The sequence below is a fragment of the Garra rufa genome, chromosome 9, assembly GCF_049309525.1.
Source record: "Garra rufa chromosome 9, GarRuf1.0, whole genome shotgun sequence".
NCBI lineage: Eukaryota > Metazoa > Chordata > Actinopteri > Cypriniformes > Cyprinidae > Garra > Garra rufa.
Genome location: NC_133369.1, coordinates 2,617,507 through 2,638,786, shown reverse-complemented (window position 1 = coordinate 2,638,786; position 21,280 = coordinate 2,617,507). Strand labels below are relative to the sequence as shown.

General features: G+C 32.7%; 1 protein-coding gene across 2 annotated transcripts; it reads right to left on the bottom strand.

The window, feature by feature from the left end:
- Positions 1 to 1,210: 1,210 nt before the first annotated feature.
- LOC141342666 (bromodomain-containing protein 9) lies at positions 1,211 to 19,846 on the bottom strand. 2 transcript variants are annotated; one of them, XM_073847163.1, is made up of 17 exons: positions 19,757 to 19,846; positions 18,180 to 18,394; positions 14,275 to 14,367; positions 14,067 to 14,202; positions 12,523 to 12,580; positions 12,290 to 12,434; positions 12,045 to 12,155; positions 9,603 to 9,784; positions 9,392 to 9,524; positions 7,016 to 7,088; positions 5,054 to 5,149; positions 4,729 to 4,861; positions 4,528 to 4,639; positions 3,991 to 4,041; positions 3,814 to 3,910; positions 3,540 to 3,710; positions 1,211 to 1,347 (listed from the first exon to the last, which is right to left on the bottom strand). In XM_073847163.1, the coding sequence occupies exons 1-17, from the start codon at positions 19,806 to 19,808 to the stop codon at positions 1,247 to 1,249; spliced, it is 1,959 nt and encodes a 652-aa protein (XP_073703264.1). In that variant the 5' UTR covers positions 19,809 to 19,846; the 3' UTR covers positions 1,211 to 1,246. The 2 variants fall into 2 exon arrangements, with proteins under 2 accessions (XP_073703264.1, XP_073703265.1); XM_073847164.1 differs by having other exon boundaries at positions 9,603 to 9,724.
- Positions 19,847 to 21,280: the final 1,434 nt, after the last annotated feature.

The window sequence follows — 21,280 nt, the reverse complement described above, 5'->3', positions numbered from 1 at the left end:
AAACTATTAATAAACACTACAACTGTATATAAATAATACCGGTTGCCCACATTATTTTGCCAATGCAATGCAATTAAAATGCAATTAAGTTTTGATTAGTAATATGCATTGCTAAGAACTTCATTTGGACAACTTTAAAGGTGATTTTTTCAATATTTGCATATTTTGCACCCTCAGATTCCAGATTTTCAAATAGTTGTATCTTGGCCAAATATTGTCCTATACTAACAAATAGAAAGCTTATTTATTCAGTTTTCAGGTGATGTATAAATCTCAATTTCAAAAGAATTGACCCTTATGACTAGTTTTGTGGTTCAGGGTCACAAATGTGCACACCACTGTGTGACTGTAATCCGATACAGAAAAGTTCAAACAATGCGAATACAATAAAACAACAGAACATGGAAGTTCTCAGCGGTGAAAGATTTTAACTGTTACCTAGTTACCACTAGGACATGCAAAGTCGAATGCAAACGAGAGCTCTCTATGAACGCAGAACATTTTATGAGTTTTACACTGCAGGCAAATATGCAAAGCATTTTAATATCTCATTCCAATGCATTAAATACTAAACTCACTTTTTCAGTGTTCTTTTAGCTGTGCATTTAATAAATGCATGAGCACTGCTTCATGCTGCTTAATTTCTCTTTTTTAATGCATTTGAAATAAATTTGCATTTCATGTTTTTTTCATATGCATCTGTTATGAAATCTTTGTATGCTAAACAGTTTGAATTACAATTGTGTATGCGATGTGCTACAAAAACAAACTTGCAAATTTTTGCATCGTCACTCTTGCATTAAGCAATGACTTTAGATCTTTATTTCCATCCTGTTTATTTTTTTCTCTGTTTGATTTTAAAGGCATTTTATTTTTACTTATGCACACTAAGGGATTCTGTTACTTAGTTGGGCTGCTGCTTGTAAAATGAGCCCTGAAACAAAACCATTTGAGAACCACAGTGATATTTGGACAAAGGGTTTTAGAGATGTAAAGTGCTACTTCCTACAGTTCACGAGATAAAAAAAGAGAAGCAAACCTACACGTTAATGTGAGTTTAATTATCTAAACTCACATTAACGTGTAGGTTTGCTTCTCATTACTAGTGCAGATCAAACCCGTGGTCAGGGAAAGAAAAACAGCTTTTATCAACCATATAAAAAAAGGAAATCAGAACCAGAGCTTTTATTTAAAAACAAGCATGTACAATGTTCTTTAGAACGGCACTTAATTACAGTGTGTCACATCAGCTGTTGGGGGTGGATCCGGGTTCTGGAGACTGCAGGAACTCGTACGGGTCCTGAACCATCTCTGTCTGATCTCCAACACCCAGATGAGGTGAACTTCCTGATCACAGAGAACAAACAAATTAGGTTCATATCAAAATATTTGGATTTATTTTAATCATTAAAAAGCCTACTGTATTATATTTGATACATAGAGGCCTCTTAATTATCCACATGATCAAAACTTTTCTGTTGCGCACAATCTATTTCACACCTTTGTGGTCTGATTGATATTTTATGTTTTTTTTTAACCACCAAAATAAATAAATAATATAGCTGCAAGCAGGATTACAGGGGTTAAAGCACTTTAAGAGGAGATACTGCAGGCAAAAATGCTGTTTTTTCATGCACCTGTCACGTTTGAGATTTTAGGTTTTTTGTTTGATCATGAAGTGTTTTTACTAGTTGAAAGAAATCATCCAAAAGACACTGTTGAGTTTTTTTTATAGCACTTTATCTATTTGTGTCAATAGATTTCAATTACTATATATATTTTTGAAGGCCGTTTTCTCAAAATGTGTTTTTTCTCCTACACTTCAGTAGCACTTACACACACCAAACTTCACATCTGTATTTCTGTCTATATCCTGAAGGTTTTTACAGAGGGATTTGCTTATATATAATTTGCTTGATTATATACATTTTATTCCCCAAAAATTGCAAAAAAAAAATATTGTTTTCTGTCTGTTCTAAGTGACATAATGAGATACCCTCTGTAAAAACATTTGAATCTAATATGTCCAAAAAATTAAACAAAAATTGAGACATCCAAAATTTTAGATTTTTGCATATTTTGCAATTAGCGCATATTTTATTAAATAATGCCTCATTTGCATATTTAAACCTAACATTTTAGAAAAACTGTAATACAAAAAATGTTTGCAATTATCAATGTAATCAATCAACTGAGTAAGTAAGGTGATAACTATTAGTTAATTTTTTTTCACCTGCAGTGTCTCGCCTTAAAGCATTTAAGCACATATGCAAAAAGACATTATGTAGCAAGCCTTTTTTTTTTTTTTTTTTTTTACAAATACAGGTAATTTACATAGAAATATGTTTTGTAACGTTTATGAGTGTTATAGCGTCAGCTGTGTCCGATCTCCTTAAAACTGCATGCTTGTTTAGAATCACCTGTTGCATATGCTCAGCAAGGTTTGTGAAGTTTTGAGTTTTCCTTTTGGCTTTATAGGATTTTGGGTAAACTTGAACAGGCCCCTTTTCTAAACAACCCCATTATATCTTCCCGAAGGGTAAATTTTAAACATTTGATAATTATTTGACGATTGAAGTCTCTTCTGCTCACCAAAAGCTTTTTATTTGATCAAAAAATTTAAAACAGTTGTTTTCCATGTGAATATCTGTTAAAATGTCATTTATTTCTGTGATCAAAGCTGGATTTTGATGGATACACTGATTTGATGCTCAAAAAACATTTTTGATTATTGAAAACAGTTGTGCTGCCCAATATTTTTGTAGAAACTGTGATACATTTTATTTTTCAGGATTCACAGATGAATAGAAAAAGTATTTATCTGATAAATTCTTTTGTAACATTTTAAATGTCTTTACTGTCAAAGGAAGTCTTTACCCTCACTTTTGACCAAGTTTCGTTCCAATCAGCCTCCATGTCTAATCGGTGCTCAAATTTCATTTGCCAATGGCAGCCATGTTTTTTTGAGATACGCAAAAGGCTCACTTTGGACCAAGACCACATGCAGCGATTTTCAAGTATAACTCCAATTTCTTTCATATTTCTCACAGACCTTTGAGGCTGTGAGTCAAACAGGCCCACCAAGTTTTATTCCAATCATCCTTCGAAAACAATGTCTAATAGGTGCTCAAATTTTGTTTGCCAATGGCAGCCATGTTTTTTTTTTTTTTTTTTAGATATGCAAATGTCCTTAAAGTCACTTGTGGCACTTTGGACCAAGGCCGTGTGCAGAGATTTTCAAGTTGTTAGGACAAATGGTTGCGTAGGTATAGCCATTATTATGTTTTTTCCCACTTATAGCACCACCAAGTGGTGAACTCTTACATAAGTGTTCTGAGTACTTTTGATCGCTGTAGCGCCCCCGTCAGGCCAATTGGGGCAAGCTTTGGTGACATTGTCGGTGGTGTGAGTACTACCATCCCTCCAAGTTTCAAGTCTCTACGACTTAGGTTTGGTCTGCACAATCAGTTTTATGTGGAGAACGCTAAACCCCTAACAATAATGCCTGTGATGCATAAATTCTAAATATGACTCAGTACCTAAGTGGTGCTGATCCCGCTCTGAAGCGTTTGACAGGGACGAGAGATTGGAGGACGGTCGGGATCCAACCCTGTCCACCGCTGCATCCTGGAACTCCTGCAGGAGTTTGGCTGCTTCTTCAAAGTGCTGATGACCGTCTTCATGCTCCGGCTCCTTCTTCACACATTTACCTACAGATCAGAAAACAGCCATGATCAACTAGAGCATGAGTAAACTAAAAACCAACAAGAACTTACACAGTCGGAAGGTTTTTCTGTGTAATATATGACTCACCTAAAATGTTAAGCGTATCTAGAGACATGTCTGGGTAGCTCTTCATGGACATGAAATCTAGCACTGAACTAGCTTCTATGCCACTTCCATCTGTTCCCTATGCAAACACAAAGAATGTCATTATATGCTACTTTAAGAAGTTTGAAAATGATATGATAAAAGATGTATTATTCTTACAGGCATGTCACACAAACTAGATTTAGTGTCATCAATTGGCATGTTCCTTTTCTGAAAAACAAAACATTTATTATATATTTATTTACAGTGTACATACAATATTTCACACTATTGTTCAAAAGTTTGGGGTCGGAAAAATGTTTTTAATGTTTTCAAAGTCTCTGCCCACCAAAAGCTGTTTTTAAGTATAGAAATTGAGAAATATTATAATTTAAAATAGCTGTTTTCTATGTGAATATATGTTAAAATGTCATTTATTTCTGTGATCAAAGCTGAATTTTTTAGCATCATTACTCCAGTCTTCACCGTCACATGATCCTACAGAAATCAGTCTAATATGCTGATTTGCTGCTCAAGAAACATTTCTGATTATTATCAATAAGAATATTTTTGTGGAAACAGAAACATTGAATTTCTCAGAGCAATTTTTTTTTATTTGATTTTTTTTTTTCAAATACAAAATACAAAAATACAAAATATTACCAACCCCAAACATTAGAACGTCTGGTCAAAAGAGACATTTCTGATTTTTAATACCTGTCGGATTTGGATGACTGCTTTCGAATGATCACCCGCCGTCATTTTATCCAGCAAATCATCCACAAGTCTTTTGGTAAAACTCCCACAACCCTTGACAAACTCCTGCAGACTGAAGAACACACACAGAAAACCCCATTAAACAACAAAGTCAAACAAACTGCAACAGATTTCTACGAGACGAAGATTTGGTCTAAACACCTGAGAGCGCACTGCACCCCGGTCTCGTCTCCGTAAGCGGAGTACAACGTGTCCATCTCCTCTGGAAGCAGGTCAGGATAGACGGAGTTGTTCTGAAGAGTCTGAGTGTTGTACGCGCTGCTCAAGAATGTCACTAAAACAGAACAACAGAACAAATTCGTTGGAGTGAATTTCTTTGCATTGACAACGACATGCAAAAATAAAGACCATAGATTCTGGATGTGATTATGATTATACTTGAGGATTTACTCTTTTAGCACTCTTTTAGAGATATTAATGTGATTCACAACCCTACAAATAACATCAACGTTTGAAAATCTGTTACCTTTGTGTCTCCTGTCATCTTTAAATCCCAGTGACGTCAGTCCAGGTATGAGCTTATTTGCCAAAGAGCTTAAATCTACAGGATGAGTCTCTTCCTCTGTGAACAATAATCAATATACTCTTCAGACACATATTATTGCAACAAAGTCAGCAACCTTTCTGACATAAAGTGCCATTTTAACTCTATAAAGCGTATTGTAACATTTTTTTATATAAAAAAATGTATCTCAAATATGATCATCAGGCTTTCAAGTTTATATTTGTTCTCTCAAACCTCATTGAATTGCATTATATGTTTTGATAATTCAAATATTATTTGACTAAGGCATTTTATTTGAAATACAGAGTGACGACTGATATTTATAACATTTTATATAACTATCTGCTCAACTTACAAGCATCAGAATTTGATCTTATTTTTTGTCCATATAAATATCATCTGCACCAAATTTGTGCTCAGTCAGATTTTTTTTTTAATAAAACTGAGCTATTTTTTCCTTTGTATCATACTACGCATGAGCTTTTTTATTTTTCGTTTATATTTTTTGTCTAAAGATTCATTAAACTGTTTCAAATTTACAGGGTTACTTTTCTAATTCACTGTGCATAATTGTGATTTATAAACTGTGATATGCATGGCAAATTACCACCTTATTGTTTACTGGTTCAGCAATTTCCATAGAATTTCCACACACACATACATATATGAACATATTCTCATACTGTGAGAATAAAGTCGAAATACTACGAGAATAAAGTCGAAATACTACGAGAATAAAGTCGAAATACTACGAGAACAAAGTCGAAATACTACGAGAACAAAGTCGAAATACTACGAGAATAAAGTCGAAATACTACGAGAATAAAGTCGAAATACTACGAGAACAAAGTCGAAATACTACGAGAACAAAGTCGAAATACTACGAGAACAAAGTCGAAATACTACGAGAACAAAGTCGAAATACTACGAGAACAAAGTCGAAATACTACGAGAACAAAGTGGAAATACTACGAGAACAAAGTGGAAATACTACGAGAATAAAGTCGAAATACTACGAGAATAAAGTCGAAATACTACGAGAATAAAGTCGAAATACTACGAGAACAAAGTCGAAATACTACGAGAATAAAGTCGAAATACTACGAGAACAAAGTCGAAATACTACGAGAACAAAGTCGAAATACTACGAGAACAAAGTCGAAATACTACGAGAATAAAGTCGAAATACTACGAGAATAAAGTCGAAATACTACGAGAACAAAGTCGAAATACTACGAGAACAAAGTCGAAATACTACGAGAATAAAGTCGAAATACTACGAGAACAAAGTCGAAATACTACGAGAATAAAGTCGAAATACTACGAGAATAAAGTCGAAATACTACGAGAACAAAGTCGAAATACTACGAGAACAAAGTCGAAATACTACGAGAATAAAGTCGAAATACTACGAGAATAAAGTCGAAATACTACGAGAACAAAGTCGAAATACTACGAGAACAAAGTCGAAATACTACGAGAATAAAGTCGAAATACTACGAGAACAAAGTCGAAATACTACGAGAATAAAGTCGAAATACTACGAGAATAAAGTCGAAATACTACGAGAACAAAGTCGAAATACTACGAGAACAAAGTCGAAATACTACGAGAACAAAGTCGAAATACTGTGAGAATAAAGTCGAAATACTGTGAGAATAAAGTCGAAATACTACGAGAATAAAGTCGAAATACTATGAGAATAAAGTCGAAATACTACGAGAATAAAGTCGAAATACTGTGAGAATAAAGTCGAAATACTATGAGAATAAAGTCGAAATACTACGAGAATAAAGTCGAAATACTACGAGAATAAAGTCGAAATACTGTGAGAATAAAGTCGAAATACTATGAGAACAAAGTTGAAATATGTATAGTCTGTTATAATATAAAGTAGTAAACATTGAAGAGTACAGATCATACCTTCTGCTTCAGGATCTTGATTTACTACATTGTAGATGAGGGAACTTTCTGAGTCCTTTTTAAGGTACCCAATCTACATGCAAAATAAAACAAATGTTCTGGTTAGGCGTAATAAACTCTGGTAATACTGCAATAAACATTGTTTCTACTACCAGTCAACCACATTACACAACTCCTAATGTGGTTAAGGGAAAACAGATAGTACAGACCAGACAGAATCTGCTGATTGCTTATTTAATATTTTATTTAAACTGATTAGATGGAATTGACAATATTATTGGAAGCTGAAAGCATTAGAAAATTATCTAAAAATATTTATTTTAAATCTCAATTCGACACCTAATTTTAATCCTACGACACCTAATTAAGATTCTGGTCTCGTAATATTTCTTGATTTATTTTTATTTTAATGTATTTTAAAATGTAATTTATTCCTGTGATGCAATGCCGAAATTTTATTTGCCGTTACTCCAGTCTTCAGCCTCACATGATCCTTCAGAAATCATTCTAATATGCTGATTTATTATTAGAATTATCTAAATATTTTTTTGGAACCTGTAATTCTTTTTTCAGGATTCTTTGATAAATAAAAAGTAAAGAAACAAACAAACAAACAAAAAACAATACAAGTCTTTTTTAACAATATAAGTCTTTGCCATCACTTTTTATTAATTTTTAAATAAATTTTTATTAATTAAAAAAATCGTACTGATTATACATTATACATTTTCGTATTTAATAGAATTTTTGATCAATTTTAGGAATTTAATTAAGTTTGAATAAATTCTCCAGGCAAACACAATTTTAAAATTCCATGAATATTTTACAATATCATTTTTTTCTGTATTTTTGATTAAATAAATGCAGCCTTGAAGAGCATAAGAAAATTGTTTAAAAAAAATTAAAAATCTTACTGATCTCAATCTTTTGAACATTATACACTTTTCACATTTAATAGAATTTTAGATCAATTTTAAGAATTTAATTACATTTTGATAAATTCTCCAGGCTTTGCAATCACAATTTTAAAATTCCATGAATATTTTACAATATTTTTTTTTTCTGCATTTTTGATCAAATAAATGCAGCCTTGGAGAGCATAAGAAAATTGTTTAAAAACATGAAAAATCTTACTGATCTCAAACTTTAACATTATACATTTTTGTATTTAATAAATTCTTAAAATTTATGTAAAAAAATTCTATTAAACACGAAAAATATATAATGCATAATGTTTAAAAGTTTGAGATCAGTAAGATTTTTCAATTTTCTTATGCTCTTCAAGGCTGCATTTATTTAATCAAAAATACAGAAAAAAAATTATATTGTAAAATATTAATGGAATTTTAAAATTGTGATTGTGATTGTTTACAAACATGAAAAATCTTTCTGATCTCAAACTTTTGAACATTATACATTAGAAATTGTTCGTATTTAATAGAATTTTAGATCAATTTAATTAATTTTTAATACATTTTCCAGGCTTTGCAATCACAATTTTAAAATCCCATGATATTTCTGACAATGGGAATGCTAAAAAACTTGTGTCCATGCATGAATAAAAGACAGGGGCCGGATTCACGAATATCTTCTTAAGAAATAAATTAAGAAATTTCTTAAGATAAATTCTAAGAAGTTCGTAAGAATGTTCTTAAGTGCAATTCTTGAAAAAAATCTTAAGAAGTTCTTAAATATGTTCTTAAGAACATCTTAATTTTTTTCTTAAGAAAAAAAAAAATGATACATCTACCTGAGTGAATGCATGGCTGAAGACGCATTTATAAACACTTCAAAGGCTTTTTTTGCGGTTTCTGCAGATTATCCTAATAATCATAAGTAATCATAAAATAAATTTTTTTCAATTAAATCTCCCTGTCTGACTCAATTTGGTAGAGTTGCTACTAAGTTTTGATGTCGGCATAAAAGTAGGGTCATACATACATAGGCTAATCATGACCGATCATTGTTTACATTATCAGTCATTGCTGTCACTTCAGCGAACTCGTGCTCATCTCTATTAATAGTCCTAATATGTATTATATGTAGCTAGTAGTGTTGCAATGCTTAAATATAACAGTTAATTTGAAATAACCCAATAAATTAATTAAATAATTCTTCCTATTTGGGATTTAAGTCTCGGGCTATCCTAACTTTAAGAAGTTATTTACGATGGTTTTTAAGAATATTCTTTTCAAGAATTTGAATTTTTGTCTTAAGAACAATCTTAAGTAAAAAGATAAGAATATTCTAAAAACGATTTTTTGGGGAATACAAAATATTCTTGACTATTTTCTTATTTTAAAAAATAAGAAGAAAATGGCAGTTCTTCTTAAGAATGTTTCGTGAATCTGGCCCCAGATCAGAGCTTGGCTGCACCTTAGAGTTTGGCATGAAGCGATTGATTCGATCCCGTGCTTCATCCGCCGCGTGCTCCACCAGCGCCAATACGTGCTCCTCTGCCGTGCTGTCCGTCAAACTGCAGGCGTTGCCCTCCGGCTCATACAGATCACTAGACGAGCAACACATCTGCTCAATCACACACTCAGAAACACAAGAAACATTCACATGCTGCAGATCATGGCTTTACCTGATGATGGGCTCTTTGACAGGCTGCTTTTTGGACTTTTTGGGGTACTCCGTGTGGGTGGGCAGGATCTCCGTCACCGGTTCCTCAGGCGTGATGTCGTCATCTCCCAAAATGGCAGCCTGCTGAGAGAAATCCATGTCCTGCATAAAAGACATGCTGCGCTTCAAAGCTAACAGCCGCTCCTGTGAACAGAGCACAAATAGAGCAACACAGCACCCATTTACTCCTCCTGCGGGAGCTCTTAGGTTTGCCATGAAGATGGGAGACGCGGGATGTCCAACACGGGATGGATTGAAATAAAGAAAGATTGGATGGTGGAAATAGTCCTCTTTGAATCCACTTGAGAAAAATTTATCATGACACAAAAGTCTGGGATTTTTGTCCCACCTAATACTAAAAATAATTAGTTTTAGGATTTTAAAAATATGAATTCAATTAAAAAAAAAAAGAAATCATGAAAAAATATTTAAGATTCTTTTACTATATCTAGGGTGCAAAGAGCAATATCTATTCAATTAAGTATTATTTTAAATTATATTATAATTTATATAATACAATATAGCATATGAAGACTTTCAGACGCAAGGTTTGCATGACATTTTTCTTTTAAATTAGCATTTTTAATCAGGCGCCTATAAAAATAAAACTGGACATTTTTAAAAATAAGGCATTCAATAACTGACTAATAACTAATTGACTTTTCAATGCAATTAATGATAAAAATGCTCATTTATGAGATCTTAGATCTTTAAATGTTATATTTTTCCAGTATATAACATAATATATTCTATATATTACATAATAAAAAATTTATTATGACACATAAAAGTCTGAGATATTGGTCCCATCTAATACCAACAAAAATCAGTTTTAGGATTTTAAAAATATTAATTAAAAAAAAAAAAAATCTGGAAAAAATATTTAAGATTCTGTTCTTTTACTATATCTAGGGCACAAAGAGCAATATCTATTCAATTAAGTATTATCTTGAATTAAATTTTTAGGTAACACTTTACAATAAGGTTCATTAGTTAACATTAGTTAACCACATTAGTTAACATGAACTAATAATGAACTGCACTTATTCAGCATTTATTAATCTTTGTTAATGTTAATTTCAACATTTACTAATCCATTATTAAAATTTTGTTAACTTTAGTTAATGCAGCGTGAACTAACATGAACAAATCATGAACAACTGTATTTCCGTTAACTAATGTTAATTAAGATTAGTAAATACAGTAACAAATGTATTGCTCATGGTTAGTTCATGTTAGTTAATACATTAACTAATGTTTAACTAATGAACCTTATTGTAAAGTGTTACCAATTTTTATTTATATAATACAATATACTGTATTATATGAAGACTTTCAGATGCAAACATCTCTAAATTTGTCTGAGATTTTTCTTTTAAATTATAATTTTTAATCAGACATTTTTGAAAATACGACATTCAATAATTGACTAATAACCTTTTCAATGCAATTCAAGTGAAATTACTGAACCTAAACAGTTACTGAGCCTGATAAAAATGCTAATTTAAGAGAAAATCTTAGAAATTTTTTCTCTGAAAAAAGGTTTTTGCATCTGAATTCTTTAAATGTTATATTTTCCAATATATAACATAATATATTATACATATATTACATAATACATTTATTTTTAATTGATCTTTCCACTGTTTAATTTTTTTTTTTTTTAAGATTTATAAATAAAATTATAAATTTTATTAATTTTGTCCATGAAGTTTCCAGACTTAGAAATCACAATTTTACCTAATATTTCTGATAGGAGAATCCTGAAAAAAACAAAAATAAAAAATAAAATCAGATGTTCTTGCTTCCATTTTGGAACAATTTTTTTTTAAAACATTTCTCAAATCACCTTTATCCTGATTATATAATTTGTAATGAGAAATGTTATATTTAATTTAGAAGAAGCATTTTTACTAGTTTTATAGTTTATAGTTTATTTTTTGCATTAGATTTTTATGTTTTCTGTTTTTATTTTACTTTTAGCTTAAATTTTTAGTAATTTTTCTTTCATCTTGTGTTTTTGTCACTGTTATTATTATTATTTTTTTTAAATATGTCTGTATATTTTTTTAATCAGATTTTTTTTATTTAGATTGAATTATTTTAGTACTTCAAGTTAAACTAAATGCAATGAGAAATGTTGCACTGGCAGCTAAATGAAATAAAATATTATTTAAAGTTAAAAAGCTATTTATTTTCAAGTATGTATTTTATGCCTTTAGTTTTAGTTAACTATAATAACCTTGGACCCGACTGCATATAAATCACACTAACTTTTTCCCAAGTATTCAGAGTATTAAAACTGTACACATTCAAATCGAATGAGAATGATGGCACGCATGAACTGGAGGATAAACAACAAAGGCAAAAAATAACCAAAACCAAACTGCATTATAAATGTTACTTTGCTCATCATTTTGAATCCTGTGTGGAGAAGTTTCTTGGCAGCTTTGTAGTAAACCGTCTCCGGTCGGTTATAAACCATGGCGTTGTCACACATCAGCTTGAAGTCTGCCTGGAGATTCACACCATGAGACAGAAAATAGTTACATTTTTATAGTTACAAGTCATCTCAGTGATGTCTAAAATGTCTCAGTAGAATCTGAAAAACGAGATAAATAAAGACAAAAGAGCAGGACACTTGCATACCTTAAATTCTGTGATAGTTTTGTATTCATTTGCATCGATTTTGTCCTTCATTGTGCTAAAGTCCATGGGATGTTTGATTATCATGGAGTATCCTGGTGCAATGGCGTCTGTCACCGGGAAGGCAAAGAATCCGTGTGCATCTTTCCTGTTGAGACAAAAAGATGGTCCTTAAATAACTGCAGACATGAGAAAAGATTAGAATTACGATGCTGTCTGTTTTCACAGGCTCTCACCTTTGAAGCAAGCGCAAGAAATGCTCCAAGAGCTGCTGGCGAGGAGTGGCTTCATTTTCTAGGAAAATCCAAAAGGACAAACAATAAGAAACATCAATCTAAAGCTATTTGTGATTTGTAACTAGGGGTGAGCGAAATGGCAAACGGAATTATCAGGATTCACGATTTTATCACGATGCTTTGTCATGTTGGTTTTACTATTTTGCAAGTTGCCAAAATACAAAATACAAAGAATGGCAGATGTTTAGGCCAAAGTAGGCGAAGACAAAAATCTCTGTCATTATTTTATCTTTGTTATTGAAAAATAAGAACAAAGACAGGCTACATGGTAAAAATACACATAATATACAAATAAAACAAACAGTGCTTTAATTTCAGGTACAGTAGGTGTATTTATCAGTAGCATTCAAGAAATTAAACAAATATAAAAATAAAACACTAGATACATAAATCATACATTGGCTCTTATTAAAGCAACTGTATTAAAGCTCTTCAGTCAAAAGCAGTGAGTGATTTTTTTCTTTGTGTTTTGTTTATTAGCCTACCATCATCTAAAAATGACAATTCTGTCATCATTTACTCACTCTCAAGATTTTTTTTAAACACAAAACAAAGTCAGTGGGTACCAGCTACTGTACTATTATCACCATTCTACAAAATATCTTTTGTGTTCAGCACAAGACAAAAATTAATAGAGGTTTGGGACAATATGTGAATGAGTACATTTTTTGGTGAACTGTCGCTTTAAGAGCTGCGCACATCTAACGTCTACAGGTGCGCATCCATTTTTCTCTCAACTATTCACTACAAAAAAATGCTTTTCTTACTTAGATTTTTTTGTCTTGTTTCCAGCCAAAATAACTAAATATTCTTAAAACAAGAAGGATTTTCTAGGCCAGTAAAAATTATTGTCTTGTTTTCTTTTTTGCTTGAAACAAGCTTAATAATCTGCCAATGGAGTCAAAAAAATAATCTTGTTTTCTGGTTAAAATAAGATTTTTTTGCTTACCCCATTGGCAGATTATTAAGCTTGTATTAAGCAAAAACTCACTTTTCTGAAAACAAGACAATAATTTTTACTTGTCTAGAAAATCCTTCTTGATTTAAGAATATTTAGACATTTTGGTTGGAAACAAGACAAAAAATCTAAGTAAGAAAAGCATTTTTGCAGTGTTTGCTTTCACTTTAGACATAACCAATTGTGTTTATATGTAATCCTTGTGTGTTTTGGACAGTATTAGTGAATCAGACGTGAAAAATCGCTTAGTCCGGTAATCAGGCGCTGTTTGACAGGCTTTTAAATAATGTTATTTAGGCTTTAAAGCATATGGAAATAATGTACTTTTGTGATTGTGAATAAGTGCAGTGTCCCGTGAGTGAATGTATGTCGTGTTGTGCAGTATATTGAGACGGAGACACACTGTAGCACCATATTACAATATTTTTTCAAAAGCAGATCGTGAAGACATTTTAATCATCCACCATGAAAAATCGTCATATCGCACACCCTATTTGTAACATTTTCATAAAGTTATGCATTGTACCTTGTTGAGTTCGACAGGCTCGTACAGGCCGATCTGCCTGCTGCTCCACTTCTACTTTCACTCCAGGATGAAATTCATCTGCTTCTGATTCCGATTCGAATTTGTCCCGTTTCCTCTTCTTCTCCTCTACAACCACCTGGGACACAATGTTTCTTAGTAACAGCTAACTTTCTGGATATTTATCACACAGGATTTCGGGTGGCTTTACCTCCACGGGCTTCGGAAGAGTGAACGGCTCCACTGGTGGTGCACTGGCAGCGTTCTCTGACTGCTCTCTCTCACGCTTTTTCTTTTTCTCCTCCTGAAACAAGTACATGAAGCATTTGTAAGATGAGCAGTAACTAGATTTTAAATTTTCTTAAAAAAAAAAAAAAAAGGGTTAGTAATTTTTGTCTGTGCAATCAGTGTTATTTTAGTGTCACTGAAAACTATTAAAGTTTTTTTTAATATTTTACTTTTTTTTTTTTTTTACTTTTTGCATTTTCTAATTTAATTTTAATTTGTTGAAGTTATAGTAATTTAGCTGCCTTTTGTCATTTTTAGTTTTCTTTTTTAATAAAATGTGTCTATATAAAAGTTATAGCTCTGGCAACTAGCTTAAAAAATAAAATAAATAAATATATATATATATATATATATATATACAGAGAGAGAGAGAGAGAGAGAGAGAGAGAGAGAGAGCGCATTTATTAATCATTATTATAGCATAAATAGCTATAATAAATGCTATTAATAGTTTATATATATATATATATATATATATATATATATGTATATGTATATATATTTATTTATTTATTTATTTTATTTTTTTCAGTTAATGTTAAGCTTATTTAAAAAAAAAATTTTTTTTATGGCTTTAGTTTTAGTTAACTACTACATCCCCGGTGAAATCAGTGTTATTTTTGTAAACTTTAATATTTTAAATAGTTTGAATAAGCTTTTATTTTTCCATTTTCAGTATAATTTTTGTTAAAGTTTCAGTAATTTTGCAGTATGCTTTTGTCATTTTTTAAATACGTCTATTTAATTTTTATATTTTTTATTTCAGTTACATGTTGCTTTATGTTACATGTTTAAATCAGCAAGTAACATCCAATTTTCCTCTTCAGATTAGTTACTTTGCATTTTAAATGTAATTTTGTGTAAAAATGTCTCAACTTTTGGCATCTGATCAAATTATAAGACAAGAAAAAAACTGAAATATCACTTCCAGTTTACTCATCTTACTAGAAAAGTCAAAAGCACTGCGTTGCGGAATTCCATGCAACCTTAGCCGCTTTTCCACTGTCGGGCCGAACCGTTCTTAGAACGGTTGGTCACGGTTTCAGTTGTGTTTCCACCTGAGCCTGGTACGGCTGTTGCCTGGCTACCAGTTTCTCTATGGCTAAGCGGAAGCGCAGTAAACAGATACGGTAAATATAAATAAAAATGGCTGAGACACTTTGGTCTGTGGATGAGAAACGCACGTGTATTCGTGATGGTGATTTTAGTTAACGTTACATATTGCAGCCTAAACTTGCGTTACCAAGACAACGACTGACGCATTTGTATTTACATTCCAAAGAGTTCTGTTATCTGCACCACAGTGGAAAATCAAACCGTATTCGTGCTGACTGGCCCGGATCGGTACGGAACAGAACGGTTAAAGGAGTAGTTCACTTTCAGAACAACAATTTACAGATAATTTACTCACCCCCTTGTCATCCAAGATGTTTATGTCTTTTTTTCTTCAGTCGTCAAGAATTTTTTTTTGAGATAAACATTTCTGGAAATTTCTCCATATAATGGACTTAAATGGTGCCCCGATTTTTGAATCTACAAAATGCCGTTTAAATGCAGCTTCAAATGGCTGTAAACGATCCCAGCCGACGAAGAAGGGTCTTGTCTACCGAAACGTTCGGTCATTTTCTTAGAAAAATATATTTTTATATACCTTTTAAGAAGGGCTGTAACGATACGCGATATGAAACCGAAATCGCGACACTCAGATCCACGATCCTGTGTCGCGGTGTAATAAGGGAGAATCGCGACACACCCCGTGACTACCTTTCCAATCATGTGACGTCTGCCTGCAAAAGTTGAGCTAGTTGAAGAAGAACATGAGGAAACATGGCAACCAACCCAGAGATTGCGAACCCTCCCTCCTCATTTAAGTCAGCAGTATGGCAACATTTCGGAGCTGTATGATCCATAAAATACGGAGAAAGGCTATTAATAAAGAAAAAAATCCAGAAAATGCGTGTAGTATAGCCTGCGCAGTAAAAATACAATTATGTGTAAAATGTCATAGTGTGTGTCTGACATGAAAACCACGCTAGTCATTGTCCCATAAAATGACAAATAGCAAATAACTCATATAGTATTTTCATTACGTTTCATTTATTTTGTTTTTGTAAAGTAAAATGAGACCTTGTTGTTTGCAACTACGTTTACCCCGAGGCCGCGTCGCGAACACCAGCTCGACCGCAAAACACTTTCACTATGAGAGAAAGTGGCAGCCGCTCAGAGATTCCACCGTTTGACGCGTCCCATGTGAAATGGCTTTTAAACGGTCTTCAGACAGAGCGCGAACACAGGCACGGGACCGTTTGAGAGCAGCGTCAGCGTGTACCGGCTTGAGTCCAAAGAGCAAATACCCGTGCTTGTCACCCGCATTGCACCTGACAGATAAATATTATTCCTTCGTTACGTCAGTTATAGCGGTTCACCCGTTGGGTAGGACTCTGTTTCGCACACACATAGAATCTTGCATCGCTAGCAGGTTTAAAGAATTTGACATCTTGACAATTTTATCACTATCATGTTAAATTTTTGAAAAAAAATTTAGTGACAGACGGACATTATCAGTTGTTAATTTTAATACAGAAGGTTTTTATTAAACCTTAAAATGTGACCTTGTATGTTAAACTAAGAAAGCTATTGAAATTTTTTTTTTTTTTTTTAATAAATCTGTTGTTTTATTTTCAGTTTCATGTTGTCATTTTTGTTCAAAATATCGTGATACATATCGTATAGTGAACCCAATATCGGGATACATACCGTATCGTGACCTAGGCATATCGTTATCGTTACACCCCTACTTTTAAGCACTGAAACTCGTCTAGCACTAGGGCTTGTTGTGCGCGTTCCAAACTTTACGTACTCACGTCGAAAGGTCACGCGTGACGTATGCGAGACTACAGACCCAGTGTTTACAAAGCGAACTTGAGAAGAGAGAAGTGCAACGCAATCAAATGCTCTTTAGCAACAAGGTACAACATAAAGTACAACGATGTCGGACGACTTTGAAGCTGGAGGAGCACATGAGATGGAGTTTTTCACCGTTTCCTACCTTTTTGAGCCGGAATACACAGACGATGAACTCTGTCAGAGAGAGAAAACTGAGACAGCCGCGGCGGCGACACAAGCTTCGGGCAGACCGCGTTCAAACCAGACGAGATGGTGGTGCAAGTGTGGAAAATGCCAGCCATTTCCAACGGAGCAGGAATCTCAGTGCTGTCACGACTGGACCACATCTGTTCCACTGTTACAAACAATCGGTGAGTCAGGTGATGGGACTGCTTCAAGAATTCGCTGCATTGCAGAGCACGCTGGACGCAGTACGTAAAGTCGGGAACGCACACTACAAGCCCTAGCGCTGGACGAGTTTCAGTGCTTAAAAGGTACGTAAAATTATATTTTTCTAAGAAAATGACCGAACGTTTCGGTAGACAAGACCTTTCTTCGTCGGCTGGGATCGTTTACAGCCATTTGAAGCTGCATTTAAACGGCAATTTGAAGATTCAAAAATCGGGGCACCATTTAAGTCCATTATATGGAGAAATTTCCAGAAATGTTTATCTCAAAAAACATAATTTCTTGACGACTGAAGAAAAAAAGACATAAATATCTTGGACGACAGGGGGGTGAGTAAATTATCTGTAAATTGTTGTTCTGAAAGTGGACTACTCCTTTAAGCATTGAGAACGGTTCGGCCCGATAGTGGAAAAGCGGCTCTTGTATACTGCACATTTTGGTAGAAGTATTAGTTCATGTTGAATATTCTCATACTGTACACAATTTGAGGAGTCATGTATAAATATGAGCGTTTAGAGTCACTATTTCACTCACCTTCCTTCTTCTCCTCTCCTCATCATCTACATACTTCTCCTTCTCCGATTTCTTCTTCTTCTTCTTTTTCTTTTCTTTGTGCCGCTCCCACTCGTGGTCAGAGCGGTCATCGTAGTAACTGGAGTCGTGTCCGGAGCCGGAGAGCTCGGTCACTTCACTGCCGCCCACCTTGAGCACCAGCTTCAGGGGTTTATCCAGAGGTTTATCCTCATAGTCTGAAAAACAACACAATATAATTTTTTGGTAAATGAACAGACTTAATGACATTTTTGCTGTTCTGGTGGAGATGTGCTCTCATACCACTTCTCATTTATCTCTAGTAATAGACTACAAGGAGCATCATGAGAGCATTAAACTCACTATCTAGTGTACATACAACTAAATATCCCCTGACAGTCCTGTTGAACTAACTACAGCAATAAAAAACAGAAAAACAAATAAACAGTGAGACAGTGTCCCTCCAGTGTCCTATAAATTGAATCATTTTGTATTTATAATCAATTCAATCATAAAATCATATAGAACAGGGGTTTTCAAAATGGGGCCCAGGAACAAATATAACAATAATAATAAAGAAACTATTAAACCACATAAATAAAAAATAAAAATAAATCAAACAATAATAAACATAATAGAACAATTAATTAAAAAACACACACACACACACAATATTAATAATGTATAAATAAACAAATAGTATTAAACTAAAACAGATTAAAGATTTTTTTACTAAAATAACAACTAAATCATACAAATTCATTTAAATAAATAAATTATAAAAAGATTAAAATGAAAAAATATTAGTAAAATACTAAATAAACAAATAATATAAATTGATTTAAATAAATAAATGCACACAGTACAGTACAGTGAGTAAAATTAAACATAATGAAATACAAATTAGATATTTTCTGAATTTATAATATTAAAACCTCACAATATAATATGGGTCTTCAAACTAGAAAATATATAGCTGGGATGAATGAACAATAAATAATAAACAAATAAACAGTACAAATTAATTTAAATAAATAAAATAAAACTACATTAAACTACAACAATAAATAGTGATTAAAATAAAGAAAATGAATCATACAAATTCATTTAACTAAATAAATTAAATAATAATAATAAATAACTTAATTAAAAAAACATTAAAATAATAAAAAGATTAAAATGAGACATTTTAGTAGAATACCAAATAAATAAATAATAGAAATAAATGATGCATCTAACAGTTCATTTCGGTACAATTCAGTGAGTAGAATTAAACGTAATAATGTAATGAAATCGAAATGTTTCCATCCATTTACAATATTAAAACCTCACAATATAAGCTGGGTCTTCAAACAAGAAAACATATAGCTGCTTTTTAAATATTAGGTTTGTAGAATGAATCTAATAACGATTGCACCCCCATGATTTACAGAACGCCCAGAATTAATAATCATTAATTAAAACATATTATTTGTCTGTTTTTGTATGAGTAAAAACACATCATGTCTTAATTTACTAACTGGAAAATACAGATTTGCAGAGCACTAAAGCGATTTTCATACGCATATCTAACATTTTACCTCCTTCAACCGCTCTCCACTCGGGTCTGTGTTTCTTATGCTTCTTCCCCATTTTTGTCTTTGTTTATTTGGAAATAAATCAGGTTTAATCTAGCGGAATACGCGTATTTTTGTCTTGCTGCCGCTCTTCGGTACAGCAACAACAACATTAGCAGCTATGGTTAACTTCCGGTTTCAGGCGGTGACATTTCCGGAGCAGGCCGACGTCACCGTTAGCGCGGTTAGTTCGAGTTTGTCCGTCGCTGTTGTGAGGTAAGTGTGTTTAATTCTGCTTTGCTTACTGCGTTTACATTATCTGACAGTTGACACAATATACATCATTAAACCTAAGAAATCAAATCTTCCGTTCGTTATTTCTACGCCATGTTTACAATTAGCAATATAATGGTACACTGTTATTGTTAGTATGTGGTTAAATATAGCTTGCTAGGTGAGCTAACTGAGCTTTTTTGCGTTGTTTACTAGTTTCTCCGACATTACCAAGGGCTTCGTTTATAAATCTGGTATTGTTTTTGTCACATTTGTTGTTATTTATGGCGTTGTGTAGATTGGTTTTCATTATAGGGCTGCAACTAACGATTATTTTGATAATCGATTAGTTTGTCGATTTTTTTTTTTCGATTCATTGATTAATTGGCTTTTTAAAATTTTACTTTATGGACAAAAATCACACTATTTCACATTCTGCCCAATGTCTTTCAAACAAACGTGTTTACTGAATGTTATGAAAACAGTGCTTAATTTATTAGACCACCGAAAAAAGACAAATATCTGAAGAAAAACACTATTCCCCGGTTTCACAGACGAGGCTTAAGCCTAGTCCTAGAATAAAATGTAAGTCTGAGCTGTTTCAACTGAAAGAAACTTGTACTGACTGAGCTAAAAATATATCGGTGCCTTTGTTTTGTCTCATGTTTTTTTCTAAGCATGTTTGTAAAAATTACTTAAATATCCTAATTGAACTATCTGCTAATCCTGGCTTAGTCTAAGCTCTGTCTGTGAAACTGGGCCTATATCTTCTACATAGATAACAGCAATAATTATAGCATTAGAAATAGCCTGCTGTTACTAAAGAGCTTATGCATATTGGAGGACTAACTAATGATTTTGCTAGTCACCAATACGATTACCAAACCTTAATTTGTTAAACACCTTACATAAATTTGTTTTATTAAATTTGTTAAGCACTGTATAAAGTGAACAAAGTTTAAATCTCTACATTAAAAATGAAAAGAATAGCCTAATAGCAATAATAAAGATGAATAAAATCAAACTCGGTGTTAACCAACAGATGAGAGGAGTGTTCTGCTGGAACATGTGTTTACTGCTCAAAGTCACGTTTACTGTAATTTCTTTGTATAAAAGGCAGCTATGAAGTGTCTGATATTTATATATCAGATAATTACACTGTTATCGCTTTACAGTTCCTACTCTCCAAATATGTGCACTACATGTTGTCTTTCAAACCTAGATGTTTTTGGCACTGAGTATTAATTGTCTCCCTCTCTGTGTTCCTGCTGTCGC